Source organism: Vanellus vanellus, assembly GCF_965231255.1.
Source record: "Vanellus vanellus genome assembly, chromosome: 5".
NCBI lineage: Eukaryota > Metazoa > Chordata > Aves > Charadriiformes > Charadriidae > Vanellus > Vanellus vanellus.
In genome coordinates this window covers 18,129,014-18,152,856 of record NC_138910.1, presented here as the reverse complement: position 1 = coordinate 18,152,856, position 23,843 = coordinate 18,129,014, and the positions used below count along the sequence as shown (strand labels likewise).

Sequence of the window (23,843 nt, the reverse complement as noted above, 5' to 3'; positions counted from 1 at the left end):
CAGGGCAAGGCCACATGCATTGACAAGCCAAAGCCCCACAGCCCTTAAGATAGAAAGATCTCCTTTATTAATGAACCCCAACAGTATTTCTTCAGATACAGGAGTTTTGAACTCAAATACTCAGAAGAAAACAAGTTAATATTGCATTATTCTCATAAGAAATACTGCAACTTATTTCCGGTAACATATTGCAAAGCGAAACAGCTTGAAAAGAAAAAAAAAAATTAAAAAAAGAAAAGAAAATAAGTCAATCAAACTGGAATTAAGGTTTTGTTTCTTGGAACGATCGAGTCCTCGCAAGCACAGCTCGTTTCTGCAGATTACTCCCCAAACTGTCGTACAAACAGACCCCGATTGCTTGAATTCCTTATGAGCCCCACAGAGGTGCAACATTAAAAGCTACGATTATCGGGTAGCAAGTGCCCCAACCTTCGTCCTCCACAGCAGCCTCGGTGACCCTGGCGTTAACGGGTTGTGAACGTCTTCCCCCTGAAAGGATGCAGAGAGAGGTCAGCACAGCCCCTGGCACTGTTCTGGGGTGCCCCAAGGTGGCTGTGGGGCTTTTTGTGGGGCACATGCTTGCACTGAGCTCTCAAAGCCAGGCAGACACCACGGGTTCAGAGCTCACAGGTGTTTGTGGCTGCAGAACGGGGTTATGGGACTGTGGGGAGGGGTTGGCTTTTGGAGAGGGGACAACCCTGCTGCCCTGGAGCAGAACACAAAGGTGACATACCAGGATGCAAAGAAAGAAGACATCAAGGGGCTCTGGGATCAGCAGAGGGTAAAGGACACAAGGGAAACATGTTCACGCAAATGGTCTTCCTCCACCTATGTCACTCTGGGCTGCTTTATTCACAAGAGGGAGCCAGCCAGCCAGCCAGCCAGCGCAGTGGCCTGGGCGTGCTCCTGGCCCCAGCCATCTGCTGGTCAAAGGGCCCAAGAAACTGTAGACCTACCGGACAGCACAATCCCACTCTAGCACCCACAACCCCCCGGGAAGGACCTGGCCACTCTCCCTCATGAGCTGGAGCTGCCCCCAGAGCCAATCGGGCAGCTTTAATACAATGGGGGAGAAGTTCTACAAATGTCACCATGGTCTCTGGTGGGGACAGTGGAGACACCAAGGCTTGCAGAGCTGTGTATGGGCCTACTTTTGCAAAGGACCTGCTGGCACAGTCCTTACTGGACTGGAGTATGCCGAGCTGAGAAGGAGCGAGTTCGTGGCTGGCAGGGAAGCACAGCCAGACAGACCCACTTTGCTACTCACGTGATTGTTTTCATTTCTTTCTTCTCTGCATCTGGACGGGCACGATTCAGCACCTTAAGGAAATCTGATGTTTTCGCCCTCATACGTGTGTGAATATAGGCCTGCGTTTCATTGGGACAAAAAGGGGACACGTCAGGATCCTGAATTCATAGCTGAGATTTCAGGACACAGGGTGGGAGCTATGTTTCTGCTCCTTGTTGGGAAAGCACCTAGCTCTGCACAGCCACAGTGCTATGAGGGGAGTTCAGGAGGGAACAGTGAAAATTTCCACCTGAGCCCTGGTGAAAGTCAGGTCTCATTGAACAATTACCCTTACTTATGTTCCCGGAAAGAAAAGCAGATTCAAAAGGGGAAAAAAAACCCCACCCTACTTCACTGCTAGGATAGGAAGCAAACAGGCACTGCCTGTGCCAAAGAACAGGGAGAAGGTAATGATGCAACATTTGCCAACCCTGTGTGATCGGGGAGGGCAATGCCAGTCCTTAGTGAGTTCTCAGGGGGGCACCACTGCCTCGTGCTCCTCCCCTGCAGCACCCAGGTTAGACGGCCTGAAGCTACCCTGTATTGCCCAGCCCCGTCCCCTCGGTACCTTCGAGCACTTGATGTGATAGTGCAGGTAGTCCCGGAATGTGTGGATCAGGTTTATGGTGTTGTCTCTGGCAGCAGCATTGGTGTGACGGGGGAACAGCACTGAAAGAAGAGGGTGACACAAACCGTTAGTGCCTCCTGAGGCTACCAAAGGGCTTCAGGTTCCTCCAGTGCTGGAGGCTCCAGGGTGTGCTCCTCTGAACAGCTACTACAGTCTCTACGAAGAGCCCTTTACTGCGATACACATCAAGATTAAGCAGCACTTGTGATTTTAAACACAGTGCTTAGCAGCACTTTTCCATGTCGCCCGCAGCAGCCTGGACACAGCTGTGCACTCTGCAGGACGCAGGTAAGGCCAAGTGCCCAGAGATGACAGAACTCTAGGAAACTGCATGATGTTACTTCAGTGCTTGGGAGAAGCAGAACGAAGGAGAGATCTGGGAGGCAGACAAGGGCAGCCAGGCTGCTCAACTGATCTCAAGATCCAGTCTGCCCTTGGATCTTGAAATCAGTTGTGGATCCCTGCTGACAGCTTGCTGGAGCTGTGACAGAGCCAGACATGGTTATTGCAGGGGTCCAGTGGCTTGCTCTTTCCACAGGCTGGTGCTGTGCTAAGCGTCCCAGATCCATGAAAGACCTTTTTGTCTGGGTGATGATCTCACCTGGGACTGTCAGATCAGATAACAGGGAAATTGCATCTCAACAAGAATGAAGTCTTGCTTGCAGTCCCAGACCTGCCATTAGACAGCCCTCCCACAGCTGAGGAGCTGCCCTAACCTCAGGGCACCATTCCCAGAACGGGAGGAGGGCAGTGCTTCACCTTCCACTGAAACGTCTGTGCTCCACCTCTGAGGTGCAGGAATGCCAGCCTGAGAGAGCCCCTAATGGCAGATATAACCATGACCCCCAATTTCTCTGGAAGAGCCCTTTCTCTTTGAACAGAGCAGGCTTTGGACTTCTCAGCTCAGCCATCAGCACAGCTGCCCAGGAGGAAGCGGTGACTCTGCTGGCCAGCACCTCTGCAGGCAGGGGAACATGGCTCATCAGAGATGGAAGCGTTTGGCCCAGAGCAAAGAGGCAGAGACGGAGAAGCAGAACTCACTGCGCTGCTACTGCCCTTTGGTTGCCTCTACTGATCAAACACTACAGAGGTGCCTGCAGCTGGACAAGCTACAAACACACTCACGTGAAAACTCACAGAATGGTCAGGGTTGGAAGGGACCTCTGGAGATCATCTAGTCCAACCCCCCTGCCAGAGCAGGGTCACCTACAGCAGGTTACACAGGAAGGCGTCCAGGCGGGTTTTGAATGTCTCCAGTGTGGGAGACCCCACAACCTCTCTGGGCAGCCCGTGCCAGTGCTCTGCCACCCTCAAAGTAAAGAAGTTCTTCCTCATGTTAAGATGGAACTTCCTATGCTCAAGTTTGTGCCCATTACCTCTTGAACTCCCCACAAGAAACCTCCAGTTTCCACAATATTGCAGCAAAGTCTCCCTTCCCTTGATCCCAAATGCTGAACTTTAATTTTACAGGGAGACACTAAATGGTTCACTGTCTACTTTCATGCCTTCTTGCCCAAAACAGAGCTGAGGTGAGCAAAGGGACACACTGAACACTGAAGTGAAGGGGACAGATGATGCAGAATGTGACTCCAGAGTCCCTTCAGCCCCCAGTGACCCACTTGGTCAGGTCCACTTCAGGAAAGGCAAATTCCTTTTAGTTTTTCATGCAGCAGCAGGAGCCTCTCTCCTCCCTGAACGTCCCCAGGCTGCAGAGCTGCCTGCTTACCAAAGGTGATGTAGCCAATATTGTCGCCGACGGCTGCGTCTGTGTCTTTCAGCTCCAAGGGTGGCTCCCTGTGGCTGAAGAGCACCTGTGGGGCTGTGTGACTGGCCCGGCGACCCTCCTTGAACTCCTAAGCAAGACAAAGTGAAGGTGAGTCCCACTGTGACACTTCAGGAAAGCAAATGGGGTGTCCCCACACCCACAGGGCAACTGAGCAGGAGGTTTCCCACCTTTCCCTGCATGGGCCAAATCCACCAGGCCAAACCTCTGGAAAACAATCCTTTTCCCCAGCAAAACCAGACCAAAATGCACAGTTGTCCCTAGCACAGCCCCTCAGCTGCGGTGGCTTTCGGTGTCACATTTATTGCCATGGGTGTTTTGTGGAATTGACACCTCTGAGCAAGCACATGAGACAGTATAGCACCTGTCAGAAAGTCAACACCATCAATGCTTCCAGTGAAGGCAGGAAGCGCCCATAACCCCAGATGGGGTGGAAGGGAAATTCTCAGAAAGGGCTGCAAGGTCTCCATTGCATCCAGCATAAAGGCTCTGCTATTTGAGAAAGCATCTCCCACCAGGAGTTTTTGCCATTAAGAGGCACTAAGAGGCATCTACAGGATGTGAAGCTTGTGTGTGAAGCCTGCTCCTCCTAACACTTCTCTATGTCTTTAAACAATACCTCCAGGCAGGGAGATCCCTTCCGCCAGGGAACCTCTCCGACAGCAGCATGACCCCAACCTCACGTGAAATGAACTAACTCTGCATTTCAGGAGTTACAGGACTGTCCCTACACAGGGCTGGCAAAGTCCAGGCACCACTCCACTGCCTCAGGGAAAGGCAGCCTCCCCTTTGCCTCACTGCCCCCCAGCCCAACCTATACATTATCAGCCACCCTCGGCCTCTCCTTCCTTCTGAGCACACCTCATCCCAGGAAGGGCAGAAACATCTGTGCCCCTTTTAGAGAACAGAGGAGTTCACTGGGGTTTCCTTAATGAAATACTCAGCTTGCACTGCCGCCTGCTTATGCCAGAGGGTGAAATGGTTCAAACAGCTTCACTGGTTAGTTAATGGTCAGATTTTCTCCATGAGAGCCCAGATGAGCAGCCACCATGCCCGACTGGGCTGCATTATGCAAGAGTAATAGCTGGAGGGAAGGAGCCAGCGTGACTCAGAGTGGAAATTCTTGTGGCTGAGCAGGAGCAGGGTTTGCTGTTGTAAAAACCAAGAACTCGGGACATGAAGACTCTGGGACATCTGCTGCCTTGAAGCCCTGCCACCTCCCTGGGAGCCTCACAAACCCTATTTTGTTCATCTTGCACCTCCCTCCCTGTTTTAAAAGCTGAATTCCAGGCTGTGGAATAAGCTGGTGGGGATGCCCTGCCCATAGCTAAAGAACACAGACAGTGGAGCTGCAAGGTAAGACTCTTCTCACAACAGATCCTGTTCTAATGACCCCAAACACAGGTAAACTGCTATCCAGCAAACTGGGCCAGTAACTTGACTGTCAGCAGCACAGCCTAACACCCCTGAATGGACGTGCTAAAGCTCCTCCAGCCCTGGAACACCCTGCAGGGCCCTGCGCCACAGCTGTACCTGTGCAGGACGCTCCCCAGGTGCTTCAGCAGACACAAGGTGAGCTAGGCAGGCCAGCAACACAGATGAACACACATACCAGCATGCACTGAGCCTTCCCCAGCTGTAAGCAAATGTCTCAATCTCCACAGGCTGCACACGGTCGCTAACAGACGTGCAAAGTGTTTACTACAGGCCTCTGAATGCTTCCCACCTAAGTGGCAGTTGCAAAGGGTATCTGAGTCCCAAAGTACTTGGCATTATGATGATTGATTCAAGCCAGCAAACGAAGTAAATTCATATCTCTGAAAAGCTCAAATTCGAGCCCCTCACAGCATGTGAGAGCAGCCACACTGAGCCACTGAGTCTCTCTGCAGCATTTGAGCAATAGCAGGAACAAACTTTGAGATGAAGACAACTCCCAGCACCATCCCAGGCACAGCACATCGCCTCACCCCTTCTCCCTCTACAGCCTCCCCACCATGCTCAGCTCCTCAGCTGGGGCGATCCTTACACCACAGGGCCTCAAAATGGATACTGAAGTATTCACCGTGGTGTTTCTCATCTGTAACACATAGTATGTTTGATTGTCCATACAAGCAAGACCATTGATAATAAAGATGCCAATGCAAGAGCCTGGATTAAAAAAAAATACACCACCTACGCCTATTAACATGGTTCTTCCATCCCAGTGCAGCCTGGAGCCCTGCAAAGTATTTACGTGCATTGAAATGCCTGTGAGCTCACTTCAGCCTAACATCTGCTTGTTTGGCAATGCTGCTTCAAGCAAGGTGTCCGAATTGAAGACCAGCCCCTTTCCCTGTAATTCAGTTTCCATACCTGCATAAACACCTTTCCGATCACCACATCATCGTCATCCTTAAATACTGTGCTGAACACAACTGTGACGCGGTCCTTTTTTGCCTCGACATACCTGCAGGTGGGTGAGAGAGGAGAACCCAGCTGTGAACAGGAGCCAAGAAGTACAACTGGATAAGGCAGCAACCATGTGACAAGGTCAAGTAGATTCAACAACCATTCACAGACCTGGCTGCTTGAAAATTTCCCCTCCCTCGAGACAGTATTTACAGGGAGCAAAACACTTCTGTTGGGAGTGGCCAGTTCCTCTCCTGCATGCAGCCACAAGTGCTGCTACTAACAGAGACTCTTGTGTAACATCCCTGCAGCCCAAGGCATGAACATTACCCTCAATGGATACTTCTGCCAGCCTAGGACAGGCCCTTATTACTCTGCCAAAGCATGGAGCAGTAGGATTTCCTGACTTTCCACCACAACCTACAGCTGTGAGCAGGAATAGAGTGTACTGACAGCTGTCCGACTCCCGTGCTGCTTGGTTTGAACACTTACATTGTCTCATCGTCCCTGTAGTGGATGACCGCTCTTTTTTCTCCTTCTTTGCCCTCTTCCTGGAATTTGAAATACTTCTCAAAGACTGAAGCAAAGCAGTTGCGCTTCAGCATGCCGGCTTGGTGCACGATAGCATCCTTGTCTGCAGGAAGGTTCTCCAGGTCGTAGAGCAAAGAGACATTATAACCTAGGGAGGGACAACCACTAACCTTAATAATCTATGCAGGGCCTTAATGAAGCCAGAGAAAAAAGACACCTACAATCCCACCTTTGCCTCAAGCCCTCCCAGAAGCCCCAGGGGTGAGAGCTTCCTACTCCAAGCACTGCCAGAAGCCATGCCTGAACTTGGCACGTGGCTGTGGCAACACCCCTGGGGCTCCTTCCCGAGCTCCCAGACACGTGCTGGCTGAGCTGCTCCCAAGTTTTTGCAGTGAGTAGGAAGAGATGCTGTCACAGGTAACCATGGTTTTCCTGCGTCTCACAAAGTGTCTTTGAGAAGAACAAAGACTCCAACCGTGAGGAACAGAGGCTTCCTGGAGGAGGGCTGCATCAAGAATTACAACTTGTGCTGCAAGCTACTTCAGCCCTGACGCACCTGAGCCACCTTTTAAATTGCCATTCATTGTACAGAGAGTCCCAGATATCAAGCTTTTGAAGTGCAGCCTTCATTTGAGCATTTCTGAGGTGACCTAAGTAATTTTGGAATTGCACTCATGCACACGTGCACACACATAGAGTAAATGTTATCGCAGGGTTACCTGATTCAGGATTTACCAAGTAGTTTCCATAGACTTTCTTCAATACCTAGGAAAGAAATTAAACATTGAGAGCACAAGCTAGCAGAGTTGCTTCCTCCTGCACAGCCCAGGCTGTGTTTGGTCTTCATTTAGAAACATCAAATTACAGCATCTGCCTCCCCTAGTCTAAGTGAACTTGGACAAATATTAAGTCATCGGCTTCTAGTATTACTGGCTGCTCCTGCTCTAGGCAGAGCTCCCTGAACACCGCTGAAAGGGGATGTACTGCAGGACAGGGCTCAAAACTGGAACTTTTTAAAGTTCTTGCTAGTCCTGAACTTGTGTGGGGAAGAAAACCCCTTCCATACAACCCATACCTTCAAAGAAGAACTGTCAGCAGAGCTCGACACAACAGATCTGAGGGCTACAACCCTTCTCCCCATTCAAAGGCAGATGCAAAGCATGCCCTGTCCCCCTCCTTGCAGGAAGGCAAGTGCAGAGCAGGGGTCAGGTGCAGCATGGCCAGGCGATCGCCCGCTCTGTCTCAGCTTATTGCATGGGACAGATGGGGATGGAGAGGAGACTGCCAGGCAGCTTGGATGCCTTCCAGAAGCAGAGCCGCCTACAGCACAGCAAAAACCTTTCTTCAAACATAATCACTGCTGAATTTTACATCAATGGCAATTTTCAACTGAGCCATAGCTCTGTGTCAATGAGGGGGCTGGGAACAGGAGGTATTTCACAGAGAACACAACAATGCTGTAGCAGAACTGGCCCTCCTGGGATGACACCCACTACCACGCAGAGAAGGATGCACAGGCTCTCTGCATGCCAAAACCTCCTCTCAGCAGAGAACCTGCCTGCAGCAGCCCAGGGAGATGCATGCTCTGTCTTAGCAGGAACCTCACTTTGTGCTCTTCACAGTGGGGTTTCATGAAAGACGGAGCAGAAACAAGCTCCATCATCTCCAGGGAAGCACAGAAAGCAACAGTTTGCTAACTGGCAATTTAAAACATAATTTGTATTTAGTCAGCACTCCCAAGGCAGTCCTACAGAGATTGCACTTTCCTTTAAAAGCTTAGGAAATTGCCTTCCACCACCACTGCGGTGGCTGCTGGATCACAGTGGTGTCAGCCACTCACCTACCAGAGTGGTTCTCTTGGGATTACACACCGTACTGATCCTCGCTAAATGTGCTGGGGAGACGGCTCCACCATTTGGGCTGCTTAACTCCGGTTTGCCAGCAGCAGTACCTTCAGTAGTGGGCAACACTGCCCCTAGAAAGCTCTGCATACAGGAACCAGGAAAGCAGGACACTCAAGTCATATTTATTCTGACTTTGGTAGCTCTTGCAGCAACTTGCAGGAATTCATGTTGGGTTCTAATCGTCTGTTTTCTGTCAGACCCACAACAAAGTCATCGAGCAGTTTCCTTGTTTTCCTCCAAGGACAGACACTCAGAGGCAAAAGCCTGCTGAAGAGCCTTGGGTGAAGCCCATTTGCTACCATGCGGAGATTTGAAAACTGACTCAGGAACTGAGTCACACTTCCTGCCTCACCACCCAACCACAGCTCAGAGAGGCTCCTTCTTTCTACCATAAATGGCTCTCCGCAGCCCCGGCCCATTCAACAGGAACTGAACCTGCTACTTCACACAGCAGCAGCAAAAAGGGAACCAGACAGTCTGCAGATCAAGGTCTGCACACGCAGCAGGAGCCCATCACTCACTCTCAAGTCTGGTTAGATTCAGAAGAGCAGTGCCACGAGACTCTGGATTTGTCTTGGTGCCTCCCTTAACTTGCAGGCTGAGCACATCAGTCAGGGAAACTATTTCTAAATGGTCAAGCTTCACTCATTTGGACTTTCAAAATTAGTGGTGCCTTTTGCCTTTCAGACTGTAGGGTCATATAAGATGACTTCTGATTCATGAGAGAGTGTGAACACACTTTGCCCTTGTCTTCCAGCAAAGTGGGACACTCTGTTGGCACAGGGCTGCTCCTTTAGCCACTGTGAGATGGGAATACAGATGCTTCTCTAAAGGTTAGACATTAGAGCCATCAACATCGTGAGGACATTGCCCATGCTAAGACAGTATTTGTAGGCTCAAGGCCCAAAGATGCTCACTCACCTCATCAGCACCGTGTTCCTGGAGTTCCTTGTAGAATTTCAGAGAAATACTGACCATCACTTTTGTCTTGTCTCCATTGGGGTTTGAAATATGGTAAAGGACTCCATCAAAGTCTATAAAGCAGGTGAGAGAAACATGAGGGAACTGGAACCAGTTCCTATTTCTGAGGAAGGTTTTCCCTACGTGTTCTAGGAATTGCATAAAGCAACACTGTTCCCTCTGCTCCAGCTCTTACACATACACCAAGAGACAAACCCGTAATTAAGGAAAGTGGTAATGTCGTGTAGGAGACCTCTTATCATTCACAGGGCTGAAATGGTTTTGACACCTGTCCATCACAGAAAGCTTTAGTCTAGTGTCATTTAGCATCCCTGGCAAATCTGCTTGTGCTCAATGCACGAGGATACAAACGCACAGAGACGGGAGCCTTCTGGATGGCCAACACAGAAAGTGACTGACATGCCCACCAGGCCAGAGTTGCAGCCTTGAGGAGAAAACATCTCTGCCAGCAAAGGCAGCTCAGCTGCTGCCTGCTGAGACAGCTTCCACTTCACTGCAGAATGGGCAGGGAGGGCAGGAGGCAGGGAAAGGCAACCCTCAAGCTACCTAGCAAGCTCCACTTCCCTGCGGAGCTCTGCAGCTTACACAGACTCATGATAACAGAAGCGAAAAAAAAAAATCAGTCGCTGAATGAACGCTTGAACTTCCTTGGCACTTCTCATGCTGGAGAGCAAACTTCAGGCAATGAATTCATCTTGCCTGTCACCCTGAGCCAGCTTTCTAACAACCCAAACCAGATGGTGCTAAAGACCTAATATCAAGTAGCATCAAGGGCAGGACTGGAGAACAGGCGAGGTAAAAGAGTGATGTAGCACGCACACACCAAACAAAGTGCTGCCACCACTGAACTTACTGCTGTGGGAAAAGTCTCAGGGAAGGCAGACAGACAGAGAAAATATTGGGGCAGTCTACAAAGCCTCAGTTCCAGGGATGCTGCAGGGTGCCCACACTGTCTGCCCCTGCATGGCTCTCTTCCCCCCACAGTGGTGCTGGGTGAATTCGGGCACACTGGGCATAACCGTGGGCAGACCATTTGAGCCAGCCCTTTTTTCAGTGAAGTCAAGAGAGCTGCGGAGCTTACCTGCAAATGTGACTTCTACTGCCTCTGGTTTATTTCTAAAAGGCAAAGAAAACAAAGGAAGTAAATGAGAACTCAAACAGTAGCATCCAAGCTGTGAAGGAAAGAGGATTAATTTCTAATGCTTTATTTCTCACAAGCTGCTCTACCTGAAAACCCTTCTAACTCCAGCTGTTCAACTAGCAGATAACCTTTGACAAGAAATCTCAGAGTTCCTCCCATTCCTATAAGCATCAGTTTTACCCCAGATGATATAAAATAGGCCACAAAGCTGGCAGAGATCATTATTATTTGTAATTTATTAATAGATTTTGAAAGTGCAGATTTCCAGTTAGAAATGTCTGAGAAAGCTACTCATCACTAAGGAGTTCGTTTTAACAAGCGCATTCTCCATACAGAACAGCCACGACACAGGTTTGGGGACGGAGGCTGTTTTCCAAGTTCCTGCGATACCAGTTCATGGAAGGGACTTAGAGGCTGAGTAACCCTTCCTGAAACAGTGCCTCCTTCCCCAGTGGCAGCAGCTCTGCAAACACGTTGATATAATTCACTCGCAGAAAAGACCCCTTCTCCAATTTCAGGGCTAACAGCAAACAACAGAAGGAAACTTTCCAGATGTGCATTTCATTCTGACCCCCCACATCCCTTCTGAAACACCCCAACGCTATGTCAGCTATCTCCGCAGGAAAAGCTGTAGATCTGGGTTTGCCCTAACACTGCCCAGTGTGGTCTTTGGGATTCCTGATCAGCAACAAGAGCACCTTGTGAGCCAAAGGCACATCATTTCTCGTGCTATGGGTATCAAGATTCAATAACATCTTAAGAAACCCTATTTACCAGTTTGTCTGTGATCTGTAGGACAGTAGCATCCCGTGAAAGATCTAACTGCTTCTGGAAAGTCATTTTGTTGGGAATGGCACTAAATAACTGCTTTGGCAGCTCTGAGGGGACTGGTATTAATAGGTCATTCTCCAACAGTGAGAAATGCAAAGGTATCTCCACCACTGAGAGCAAGGGTGGAAAATGAGAACAGGATAAAAATGCCAGTCTGCTACTGCTGTTTCACAGCATACCTCCGCTTATTTTTCAAAAGTGGCTGGTATTAAACAGAGTACAGGCTAATGATGCTGCCAACAGAAATCTAGCCTCTAAAACAGTTCATTCAAACCCATTTGAACCAATGAACTGAAATAAATCCCCAAACCAAAGCCCGTGTGTTGAGGCAGCCTTGTGGTCTCAACTACACTGCCGCTGTCCAGAGACAACCTTTTTGCTGAAACTTTCAAGCACACATATGCTGCTGGATACCAGCTACACCTTGGTACACACACCCAGAAAAGCGGGGGAAGTAATGACTCAATTTCTACTTTCCCATACCACATTCTGGAAAGGCTTTAATGATATTTTTTTTCCCCCAGCAGAAAGCACTGTTCTTCCGTCAGTTTTTCTCCAGACAGTCTCATTCCTGGAAGCTAGGAATGACCATGATGTGCTAAAACTCAAGACAGGCACTGCAGGGAGAGCAAGGCACTGAACAGCACTGATCCCAGATGATGCACCCAGTCAACATTTTACTCAGGTAGAAAGGGAGGAATTAACCCCCAGCCAGAGATGGTAAGTGGAAACGATGAAGTGTTACTGCTTCTTGAAAGTTATTACCTGTGAAAAGCAACAGCCCTTTTTGTCAGGAGGCTGGAGAGCCTCCGTCTTTAGTGCTGCATCGCTGAAGATAAAAACCACGCACTTGAAAGGAGCAGTGCGAATGCACCCAAGGCAGGTCCTTTACTTGAAAAGCTGTGCCAGCTACCTGCGACCTCTCCCGCTCTCATCCTCCCCTCCCAGCCAGGCTGGAGATGGAGGGTCACAGGGTATCCCTGGCTGCATATTCAATCTGGGCTCTTGGAAAGGGAGGCAATTCCCCAAGCCACATCCAAGCCACTCCTGCTGACTGAGGACTGCTCAGAGCAGAGATAAAAGAAAATCCCACTGATCCTACTCGGTCAGTCGACGCAGACGTGTTCTTCTTTTAGAGCACCACACTCAGACTCGGGAATCAGCTTGGAAGGCAGCATAAATTTTTATAAAAAAAGAAACCTATGTAGGAAGCTTTAAAGATAGCGCAGTCAGGCACACGAGAACTTGAAATATTAAAGAGGACACATCCTTAAATGTCTGTTCCGTCTTCTCAGAGTTACACTGCTCAAGCCCCATTATTCCCCATGCACATGGAGCTGACACCTCCCAGAGCCCTGGTTCCCAGCAGAGCCTCCAAACACCGCATCTCCCTCCGAGCAACGCAGGGAAGCAACTGACAGCTAGTGAGCACTGGAGAGGTATTGCCTAGGAAGGACAACGATCTCCTGCTCCTTCACCCAGTACCCCAGGGGATGGCAGGAAGATCACTCGTCGCCTTATTTAAGAAGCGGTGTGAAACAACGTACCCAGTCAGTTAATGGCTCTGCACGAGAGCCTTTGTTCTGCACACAAAAGCTTACGGCTGACACGGCCCCATTTCTGAACATTTCATCGCTCAGGCATGATTTCTTGGAGAAGTTATTTTAACACCGATTTCCCAAGTGGCTTGATTCTTGTACTTGGGGATGGTGAGGAGGGGAGATATTTAAGGGATATTTAAGGGAAAAGCAGGTAACTGGGCAGAACTTTGGGTGCTGAATATTCAACCGCTTCCCAGCGCACAGCCTCAGTGAAGGGAGAGCTCACGTGAGCCGCATACAGAGCTCCTCGCAGCCACCCTGGCCCCATCAACTACTGCAGGGTGTTTTTTCTGGTTCACCTGGCACACACCTAAGTAACCCTCGCCTGGCCCAGCCCAGGGGAGGACAGGGAAGGTTATCAGAAGTATGGCCGGGAGCGAAGCAAGCTCTCTTAGCCCTTCACAGTTCAGCAGCCTTACAACCCCAAAGTTTAAAGTGCTTCTATTTATTTCTCTGTCTCACCTCACCAAAACTATCCTGGCTACTTAAAACATTTCTATAACTGAAAAATCACCCCTTTTGCTACCTGAGTTGTTGTTCCTCCATCAAGAAGTCCCCAGGCAGAAGGGAGAGGAGTTCTCACCTCCAGCCTTCTGTGGCTTCCGGACACTGCAGGTCGTACACACGCGATCACTTCCCCTCGACCTCCCACCAACCCCATCTTCCGCCAACAGAAATAGCAGTGGGGACGTGCCGAACACCCTGCGGAGCCCCAGCGATGTCCTCTCCATGTTTGGCCCTCCCAGACTGCCCTGCTCTCATGAGGGCAAAAGCTTCACGGAGGGGATGCACAGCAGGCCTGGGACTGGGGCTGTGTCACTGCGGGGTGGGTACCGGCTACTGTCTGGTTACTGGTGTGATCCCAAAGAGCTCTGCCTGGTCTAGTGCACACCAGTGTCCCCTGCCTCCGTGATGAGGCTCATCCACACCCATAGTGAGAATTGGCAATTGAGCAGCTCGGCGCAGAGTAACTGTAAATCTCATCTGTCCTTTTTTGCGTTTTACTTCGAAGTGGGGCTCTGGGCAGCCGGCAGCTCGTTTGGGGTTCACTTCCACCCCCGATTCACGTCTCGGAGAACCAGACTAAGCCTGGCTATGCTTAGAGGATTTCAGACAGTACAGCCCAGCCGCTCCCAAAGCGGAGAGCTGCTGTGACTCCTGCAAGCTCCTTACCACCAATGCTACCTGAACCAGAGTGTCCCCCAGCAACCTTCCCTGTTTGCTGCCCTCTGTCCCAAATGTAAAACCAGCCCATACTGGGAATAACTGAGATGGCTCCTTTCTGCACTAAACACCAAATCCAGACCAGACCTTTCTGCAAAACTCTGCCTGAACTCAGACACTAAAATGGCAGCTGTTCCAAGCAGCGGCAGCGGTCCATTTTCTGATAACACTTACCAGATCTGAAGTCAAATCCACACCAAATCCCATCTGCCCTCTGCTTGTAACAATAAAAAGCCCTGACAGGTTTTACGTCTTCTTGCCCGCATTCCTCCTATTCATCTCCAAATGGCTCCTACGCTCTATCTAATACAGAGTCAGCTCCAAATCAGATTTTTCAACCCGGCAGAACATCCACAAAGAGCCACAGTGCCTGTGGAGAGACGCCAGCGAGCACTTAAGAGCAAGAGCAAATCTTTTTTTCTGACAGCATTTCCTCAATTTTGACTCGGACAACTTCCAAACTTCCCTGCTTCATTCTCAGGCCACGGAGGCTCTTAGCCATATGTTACAAGAAATTTAAGAACAGAAGAACGAAGACTGTAATTATACAGAGCCCTCATTTTCTGTATTAAACAGACCTAAATGCAAACTTGGCCAACAAAATGTATTGAAGCATCTCCCACATCACAATTAAGGCCTGTACCAAATAAAGGAGGATGGCAATTATTTTAAAAGCTGCAGGCATGCAGATATTCTAATCTCTTGCCCCAGAGGAGAGGGGAAAAAAAATGAAAGGGGGTATTTCAAAGCTTAAAGCTCTGAGCAGAGCTTTCAGATCACCAGAGTCGACACACAGTTTGGAGAGAGTGAGACAGATTCAGTGACAGACTGCAGGCTCTTGCTACAGAAAGGTCACCCCAATAAAAAAAATTATGAGCAATGTCTAAAATTATCCGAACAGTTCCTCCACTCCCGGGCTCTGCTCAGCTAACAAAAGCTACTCTGCGTAAGCTGCGGGAGTGCATGAAATCAAAGAGCTCCCGTAGCTCTGGCAGCACACCCACCATGAACTCGAGGAGTGCTCCGTCAGGGCGATGCTAAGCTGTGTACAGCAGCCCCCAAGCGTGCGGGCTCTCCCCTCTTGGTTAGGTGACCCCTCTGTGCCCAAGCTTCTCCCTCGCCTGTGGGGCCCCACAGCCTGTAGGAGGCTGGCTGCTAGCAAGGTCTTGGGATTCCCAGTGGACAAAGCATGGGCTGGTCCCGCAGCATGCAGGTACAGGCAGATATGCTTCCAGCCAGGTCTTCCCCCACGTGTCTCCGTTCCAGCTGCAGGCAGGTAGCCTGCGGTTCACCGCTGGAGTGATCCAGCGCTGCAGCAGGTCTCTGGGGAAGAGCCTCATTTTGCACACACCAGTCACTGTGTTTCTTTAGCATGGTGACTGATACCCAATTTTGTCTGGTGTCAAGCACTGGTGGCTGCAGCGAGAACTGTTCTTGGAGGATAATACCGAGCATGCCCCTCTCAGGAACCCAAGATGAAAACTGAGGCTGGAGCAGTGACAGAACAACCTGTGAAATCCTAACACTTTGCAGACCCAGGTTGCTCTTCCCTTCTGTTACCTGCGTTATTGCTCAAAAGCAAAGCACTGCTGAGTTTCAGACAGAGGTGGTTCACGATCCACCATTAATGTAAAGTCACCTTCCCTGGTGGCTGAGTCCAGATGTGCTGTGGCAGCCCAGGAGCTATGCTCAAACACCTACAGCACACTCAATCAACATGGGCAGACAGCCAAGGTGTACAGTGCCGCCCATGCCACGCTGAACCTGCGGGTACCACTTTCTGCTAGTGGCATCGCCCAAGCTCTCCTCAGAGTCAGGCAGATTGAGTTCCAGCAGGTGAGGTTGGGCCGGGGGAGATGTGCAGCTCCAGGCTGGGCTTGGGAGGACACTGAGCCAACACCTGCCACTGCTGCTGAAGGAGGGAGATCTGATCCCTGCTCCTCAGCTGCCCCATGGAGAGCAGCCTTCGCACAATGAATGGGATGAGGAAACTAATCTGGGCTAAAAATACCCAGTTTTGCCTGTTTAATTTTAACCTAGGTCACTTCCCCAGTCCTGTTTCCCCTGAAGCCAGAAAAATGCCTGTGTCAGCAAGAAGGTGGAAGAGGAGCAATCTCTGTTTTCAGTGAGGCCGCTGAGCTCCCCTGAAGTGCCAGAGCCACAGATCTCCACAGCCAGTCCCACGGGGAATTTCTCAGTAGTGGCCAGCAGGACCCGAAGCTCCTCTACCTTTCTACTATGCCAGACAGCCTCCACACGCTCCTCAGTCTCCAACTCACTTCACATGTCACATCATGAACGCAAAGTTCATGTTACCCAGTTTCACCCAGTGCTCAGCCTGTCTGTCTGAAGGACTCAGCTCTACAGCCGACAAGCACCAAAGTGGCCGCAAACGGGAAATACCATAAAGCACGCGGGCGCAGCCTCAGCCCAGCTCTCCAACCAGCTCACAGGAACCGCTTGACATCAGGGAAGTTCAAGCTTCAGTTGTTTTCCTACATAGCTAATAGTCATGAAGCCCTGCAGATTTGTACCTACTGAAGGCTGTAAAGAAACCAACAATTGAATTTGAGATTCTCTTCCCTCCGCCCCCAACCAAAGGAAAATGCATGCTGTTCCCCAGATATGCAAATCTGTTTTCTTTTGCGCAGTGGGTAAATACTAAGTAACAATTTGAGATAGATGATTAATTTACTGGGAATTCAGGGCAAGCTATGTATGGCTAGAAAACCAAACCCCATGAATGAAGCCCTGTGCCACTTTCACTGGGGTCAGTTAAACTAGAGCAGGACAAAACTGGACAGCAAATCTGTTTTGGGAGGCAGTTCCTCCCCGTGTGTTAAACAGAATGAGTATTCACCAGACACAGATGACAGTCATCAAAATGTTTTACACTGAAACGGCTTTTTTTTTTTTGTTTTTGTTTTTTTTTCTTTTTCTGCCTGTGTGGTTAGCAAAGGGACGCAATGATGAGAAACAACATCTTCTAACTGTTAGGGCTCATCCCCTCACATCAAGTTTCTATCAGAAATGGGAAAACGCGAGCGTGACTCCAGCTTCTAGGCAACATCTCAAGTCAAAATGAATTAGTCAAAAGCTTATGGAACAGTTTATTCTCTTGACACCTATAAAAACTCAGGAGCTGACTCATTTCAACACACTTGTTTCCAGGTACTGACCAGGTATTACCCACTGCAGCAGTTTGACGCCTGAAAGTTTCGGCAGCAAATTCCTAACTCAAGTTAGTTCAAGGGATTCTGGTAGCTTTAGGCCTTTATTTAAAAAATGTGGTTGGTTTAAGGAAATGGATTTAAAACAAGAAATTACAATGTTAAAAACAGAAAAAGAAAAAAAATCAGATGCATTGAAGTCCATTACCTGTCAGCACTTTGATCAAATACCACTGTTCGATGGTGGCTGTCCAAGGTGAGACTTCCATGGGTTTTGTCCACAAAACCAAACTAAATTTGGAATTACCCTACTCACAGGCAAATGCTGCCAAGACCCAAGGACCTGGTCAAGAAGGACTCTTGGACACAGGTTAGGCTCTGCCTTGAGTTCCGATCTCTGTCTGCAGTCTGCCAAGGCACCTTCTACACTGGGAACTCCAGAGACAGCTGATGGACCTCCACACAGAGCAGATTTCAACATATAATATATGACAATAACGTTATGATCAGTTAGTAGCTCCAACTTCTAGATGTGACCTAGTTCCTAGTTCGATACAGTGAAATTCAAAGTGTCTCTCACCTGATGGTCAAGGAAAGCTCTGCTGAATCACGGCCACAGTGTGGGCACGGGAAGCAGAGGGGAGCGACACAGTCCATGTCACAGAACAAGTCTCCGGCAAAGGATTTGGAAACAAACCCCGCCTTGCCCGACTCCCAGGCTGGCGCTGAAGCCACCAGTCACACCTGGCTCTGAGACAACCATTATGGACAAATACGTGCATTGCATCTGCCTCACTCCTGGTTTAGACCAAATAACTCAAAACCAACTCTGTCCGAGTGTCCAGACTCACTCCCGCAAGTCACCGAATCCCTCCAAGCTTGACCTTGCCCTGACTGTCCTGTGTCCATCCCCAAAACACGCCTTGGGAAAACCATCACCAAAACACCCAAAGACAGCAAATCCTCTACTGCCTCCAGGCTCAATGCCACGGGAATGACCCCAGAACTGTGGCCGGAGGGAAAAGAAATTTCACATGAATAAACACTGCATAACACCCATTCACTAAAAGATCTGAAACCAAGAGGAAAAAAACATACACCTCCCCACACATCTCAGACCCTTGTCTCCACCCTGCACTCGCCTGGACAGGAGGGCCCCAGCAGAAGCACAGACTAAATGCAGAAGTAACTTACTTCCTCTCCTCCAGCAATATGCTTAAGGCACAAAACTTACCTAGAAACAACATCTAAAGAAGAGAACATGCTGTAGATGAGTACGAAGCAGAGCACCATCAGTCGCACTACAAATTGATCCAGGAACAATCGGTATGCCAGGCAAGCGGGCTGACAGAGAAGGGAGAAGGCTTTGCCATACAGCAAAACGGAAACTTTGGGGGCCTGCAGGCTGGTGCAGAGCGAGCAACCCCAGCTCTGGTCACACAGAGTCAGGGTTTCAAGGTGTGTTTAAATGTGCAGACTGCCACCTCCACATTTACGCCATCACAGGGACGCATGGGCATTCTCCTCTTTCCAGCAGAAAGAGTGCATTGGTATGGGCTTGTGATGAATGAGTATTTTTGACACACACTATTAACCTCCATACATGTAATATTTTCTAATAGATGCAGCTGCAATACCATAGCAGTCACCTGGGAGCTCTCTCTTCCTAGTGTGGCGCCTTTGCTCTGGGGAAACTTGTTGTGGTAAACGATCAGGTTCAAGAAGAATAAAAAGCCTGCAAGAAGCTCAGCTATCCTGCAAGGCAGTGCAGCCTGTGAGGTTATTTTATGAAAAAAATAAGATAATAAAAAAAAAATCCCCAAACAAACTCGAGCAAGAAGTCAATTGAGAGGGGAAAGCAGAGGAAACAGCCTCTGTCAAAGTTCTGCACACAAAAGGCTGAGAGCTTTGAAAGCCACTGGAGGAAAAGGTGACACAGAAAAAGGCACCTGTCTGGGGAGTCCCTTCCCAGAGCAGGCTGGGCCCTGCTCTTTGAAGCGCCAGGGCAGGCTCCACCCCAGAGATAACACCACTGCGCTTTGCTTCTCAAGGTTTTGTCTCTGTACAAAGGTGCCCCGTGTAGACAGCGCAGGCAGCCCACAGGTAGCTCGTCTGCAGATAAGGACGTTTATATGAAGGAACTCTCTTTTGAGCTAAGCTGTGCTCAGATAAGCACCTTTACAGCCCTGGTGCAACACTTGCATTAAAACAATCACTGGCTCCCCAGGGACTGAGCTGTCCCAGCCAGAGATGCAGGTGCAAACCAGCCCCCAACCCACTCCCCGAGGCCAGCACACCCACCAGCGTGGCACTACGGGCCACGGCAGACCCGTGGGCCCGCATCCCTCCTGCTCGGGAAAGCAAAGGGGGGCAGGCTAGAATCTGCTCCCCACCCCCAAAGCAAAAGGCTGAGGCCACGGCTCCCCCCACAGGCTTCCTGTTTCTCGGCTACCCCCACACATTCAGCACAAGCACCATGCTGGGCCCGTTTTGATCAAGGCTGCTTTACCCGAACCAAACATCCCTGCAAATCCACCTTTCTCCCCTTCCTTCCTGACTCTCTCCTTGCCCAGGCTCTCTCCTCCAGCTCGGCTCCCCCAGCCCGCCCCAACACTACAATCTCCAATACCCTCCCTGGCTCCCTCCGCATCCCCCGGCTCTCCACACTGCCCTGGCACTAACCACCCCATCAAGCCCCACTGCCCCCTCATCCCCTAGCCCTTCACTCTGCCCAAGCTTCGGCCAACCCCACCGCCCCCAGCCCAGACCACCCTCCTCCAGCACCGACCCCAGCCCTCCCACCCCGCAGGCCCCCACCCCGCCCCAGCTCTGCTCTCCTCGCTCCCCACACCCCCCAACCTACCACACTGCCATCCCCCATCACTCTCCAGGCCCCCATCCTGCCTTGTCACCACCACCCCACACCCCCCCTACACCCCACCCCCATCATCCCCCGGGCCCCCATCCTACACCGGCGACTCCCGCCCCTCCCTCAGCCCGCCGACCGGGCACGCCCCGTCCCCGCCGCTCCCGTCCCCGCCCCGGTCAGGCCCGGACCGGCCCCCCGCCTTGTCCCTACCCGGCGGCCGCGCCCTCGAACTTAAGCGTGAGGGTCTCCTCGATGATGCGGTTGTTGACCTCGAGCAGGATCATGTCGGTGCCGGGGAGGGGAGGGGCTCTCAGGGCGCCGAGGCCGGAGGGAGCCGAGCCCGCTGCGCGCACCGGGGACCCGCCCGAGCCTGCGCCGCCGCTTCCGCTCTCGCGCCCGCGCGTCACTTCCGGCCCCCGGCGGCGGCGGCGACGGCGGAGCCGGCAGGCGGTGGCGCAGGCGCGGCCGCCCCGCCCTCCGCGCTGACGTCACAGGGTGCCCCGCCCACCGACCGGCGGAGGGCGCGGGAGGGGGCTGCGGCGGGGGAGTGGGGTACACCGGAGGTGCCCCTAAATGGGGTGGGGGGGGCACGGGGAGAGGGGTGTCCTCGGGGGCTGGGGGGTGCTCCTGGGTATGGGGGACCCCACAGGTGGGGGGGGCCAGGAATATGGCGTGCGCCTGTGACAAGGGGGGTGTCCCCAAAAGTGTGGGGTGCCCCCAGGTGGGGGCGGCAGGAATATGGGGTGCGCCTGGGGTAAGCGGGTGTCCCCAAAAGCGTGGGGTGCTCCCCGGGATATGGGGTGTGTCTGGGCTGAGGAGCGGGTCCCCAAAAGTGTGGGGTGCCCCCTGGGATATGGGGTGCACCTGGGGTAAGAGAGGGGTCCCCAAAAGTGTGGGGTTCCCTCAGGGATATGGGGTCTGCCTAGTGTAAGGGGGGTCCCCAAAAGTGCGTAGTGCCCCTCGGGGATGTGGGGTGCGCCTGGACTAAGGGAGTGTCCCCAAAAATGGGGGGTGATCCCAAGGATATGGGGTGTATCTGGGCTAAGGAGGGGGTTCCCAAAAGTGTGGTGTGCCCCTGGGGATGTAGGGGTGCCCCAGGCACATGTGGGCATGCCCCAGAGTATGGGGGTCTGCTCAAGAATGGGGTGCTGAAGGGATATGGGGGTGCCCATAAGGAAAAGGGGTGTCCCGAGGGCTGGGTGACCCCAGGGTTATGGGACCCCAAAAGCGTGGGGGGTCCTGAGGGAACAGGAGTGACCCAGGGTGATGGCAGGATGCCCTAAAAGGATGGGGGGGGGCAAAAGCATGGGAGTGCCCCAGGGAATGGGGACACCCTAGGGGGGCCTGTGAGGGCGCTCTGGAGCTGGCTGCCCAAAACTTTGGGGGTGCCCCAGAAAAGCATGGGGATGTCCTCAGGGAATAGAAGCGTCCTCGGGTCTGTGGTGACACCCAAGAGGTATGATGGTGCCCTACAACTGTACGGGCGCCCCCACGGAAAAGAGGTGCACCAAAAGTGTGGGGTACCCCTAAAACTCACAGGCACCCAAAAGCAGTGGGTATGAGGGTGCCCCAAGGGTTTGGGGGTGCCCCAGAGTGATGGGGGTGCCTGAGGGGTGCCCTTGGGTGCAGGTTTCCCCCAAAGGCAATAGGGGTGCTCAGGGGAGCAGGGGTGCCCCAGGGTTACAGCATTGCCAGGGGCATCCCCCGAGTCACAGCTCAGCTCAGCATGGCACAGCCAGCGCAGGAGGGACATGGGGTTCTGCTCTTGTGGGGGTCCCCCACATCACCCCCTAACGGGGGGCAAAGCAGCCCCACAGTGCTCCTGTGCCCCCCAAAACCCCGATGCTGACCCCAGCTCTATCAATGGGGAAACTGAGGCATGGAGCCCTGCCCTGCCTTCTCCCCACCAGCCTGCCCTCCAGAACCCCTCATGGCCCCAGGAGGCCTCCGCTTTCCAAGGGGGGCTGCAGCACCCGTGGGGCCTTGAAGGGGAACCCCGCATCGACCAGGTGCCAGGGGACACAGTGATGACCCCCCGCTGGAGACCCCCAGGGTACATCACTGCAGGGGGGGGCGATATCCCCTGGGTGCACCCTGGTGTCACCTGCTGCTGGGTGGCCCAGGCCACCCTGGGGCAGGAGGGTGGCAGGGGGCCTGTGGGCTGTCCCCAGCCCCCAGGAAGGCATCTTAGGGGGGCTGGAGAAGGGTCCCTTCTGACTGTCACTTCCCCTTCACGCTGGAAGAAGGTTTTGCAACCTCGCTTCCTCCCCGGGCGGCATAAAGCGGGCGGCGGAGGGAAGGGGCGTCGGGAGGCGGCACGGCAGCAGGTGCAGGTGAGAGACCCTCCGGCTGGCCTGGTGGGACCCCTGGGCCTGGCGCTGCCACACTCTGTGCCAGAGTCATTTGGGGCTGACGCCTGGATTCTTCCCTGTGCACCCTGGTGAGAACCAGCTTGGGATAGAGAGAAGACACCAGATTTGAGGGGACGGTGTAGGCAGCAAGCGGTGAGTCTCCCGGGGTGACTGGGGCTTTCCTCGGGCTTTACCAGCCCCCCAGCACCCGGCTGAGCCCCCTCACATGCGGCATGGGCTGGCCTGGGGGCAGGGGTGGGCTGCTCCGGCTGCCCAAGGGGCTGCCTGGTGCAGGGGAGAGCAGGAGACGGCACGTGGGGGCACCCAGGGCTGTGCTCGGGGCTTTTCTGGGGTGCAAACCCCCCGTGGTCCCGGGGGACATCAGATGTGGTTGCCCCAGGGGGGAAGCGCCCGCTCCTGTTTCCTTGCACAGTGATGACTAGGAGGGTGCTTCCCATGGGGTGTCCCTCCTTCCTCCCTTTGGGGACCCCCAGGACCACCCCAGTGTCCCTTAGCCCCTCCAGGGTCAGAAGGGGAAATGGGGTGCTGCTTGTTCCCCCAGCCGAGCCGGCTGTGGGGTACCCGTGGGTGGGGGATACCCGGTCCCAGAGGAACCACTGGGATTTTGGAGTGGGGAGGCAGAAAGCAGCAGACAAAAATAGATGGAGGGGAAGCACTGGTGTCCGGCTCTGCCCCGTGCCAGTGGTGGCCCTGCTTAGGGGAACCTTTCCCCATCAGCACTGGCAGTGTCACCAGCTGCGGTCCCCTGAGATGCTGGGACATCACCATCCCGGGGTCACCGCAGCAGCGAGGCTGGCAGAGCCAGGGAGGGATTTTTCCAGGTAGGGGCACCAGCCCAGCTGCAGTGGGGGGAATCTCCACCAGGCAGGAGGGAAAACATGGTTGCAGGGAGGGTTTGGTTTCAAACGGAGCCAGTTTGGTGTGTCCCCCCCAGCACTGTGGGGGCTCAGCACCCTCAAGCAGCCCTGACATCGCCAAGCCTTGAAGGGGCTCAGGGGCTCAGAAACAGGGCAGAGGGATGAAACTGGAGTGAAATGACAGTCTGGCTCCATACTGGGAGAAGGCTGAAACCCAAGGGTCTTTGGGGAGGCAGGGACAGACAGAGCAGGGAAGTGGTGTCCTATGTGTGAGG

At 52.5% G+C, this 23,843-nt stretch overlaps 1 protein-coding gene across 1 annotated transcript; it reads right to left on the bottom strand.

The window, feature by feature from the left end:
• Nucleotides 1-44: 44 nt before the first annotated feature.
• On the bottom strand, nucleotides 45-20,718 carry ARPC2 (actin related protein 2/3 complex subunit 2). The gene is made up of 10 exons (XM_082483902.1): nucleotides 20,550-20,718; nucleotides 10,585-10,619; nucleotides 9,444-9,556; nucleotides 7,338-7,383; nucleotides 6,580-6,766; nucleotides 6,052-6,145; nucleotides 3,643-3,769; nucleotides 1,857-1,957; nucleotides 1,268-1,368; nucleotides 45-489 (listed from the first exon to the last, which is right to left on the bottom strand). The coding sequence occupies exons 1-10, from the start codon at nucleotides 20,621-20,623 to the stop codon at nucleotides 465-467; spliced, it is 903 nt and encodes a 300-aa protein (XP_082340028.1). The 5' UTR covers nucleotides 20,624-20,718; the 3' UTR covers nucleotides 45-464.
• Between the last annotated feature and the right edge of the window lie 3,125 nt (nucleotides 20,719-23,843).

What these genes read in the sequence shown, in the direction of transcription:
- ARPC2 (XM_082483902.1), bottom strand. Translation starts at nt 20,623, where the DNA reads ATGATCCTGCTCGAGGTCAACAACCGCATCATCGAGGAGACCCTCACG. An exon ending in AGTAGAAGTCACATTTGCAG is followed by an intron (nt 9,557 to 10,584) that starts GTAAGCTCCGCA and finishes CCTGCTTTATAG; the next exon opens with ACTTTGATGGAGTCCTTTAC. An exon ending in CTTGGTAAATCCTGAATCAG is followed by an intron (nt 6,767 to 7,337) that starts GTAACCCTGCGA and finishes GTCCCTCCCTAG; the next exon opens with GTTATAATGTCTCTTTGCTC.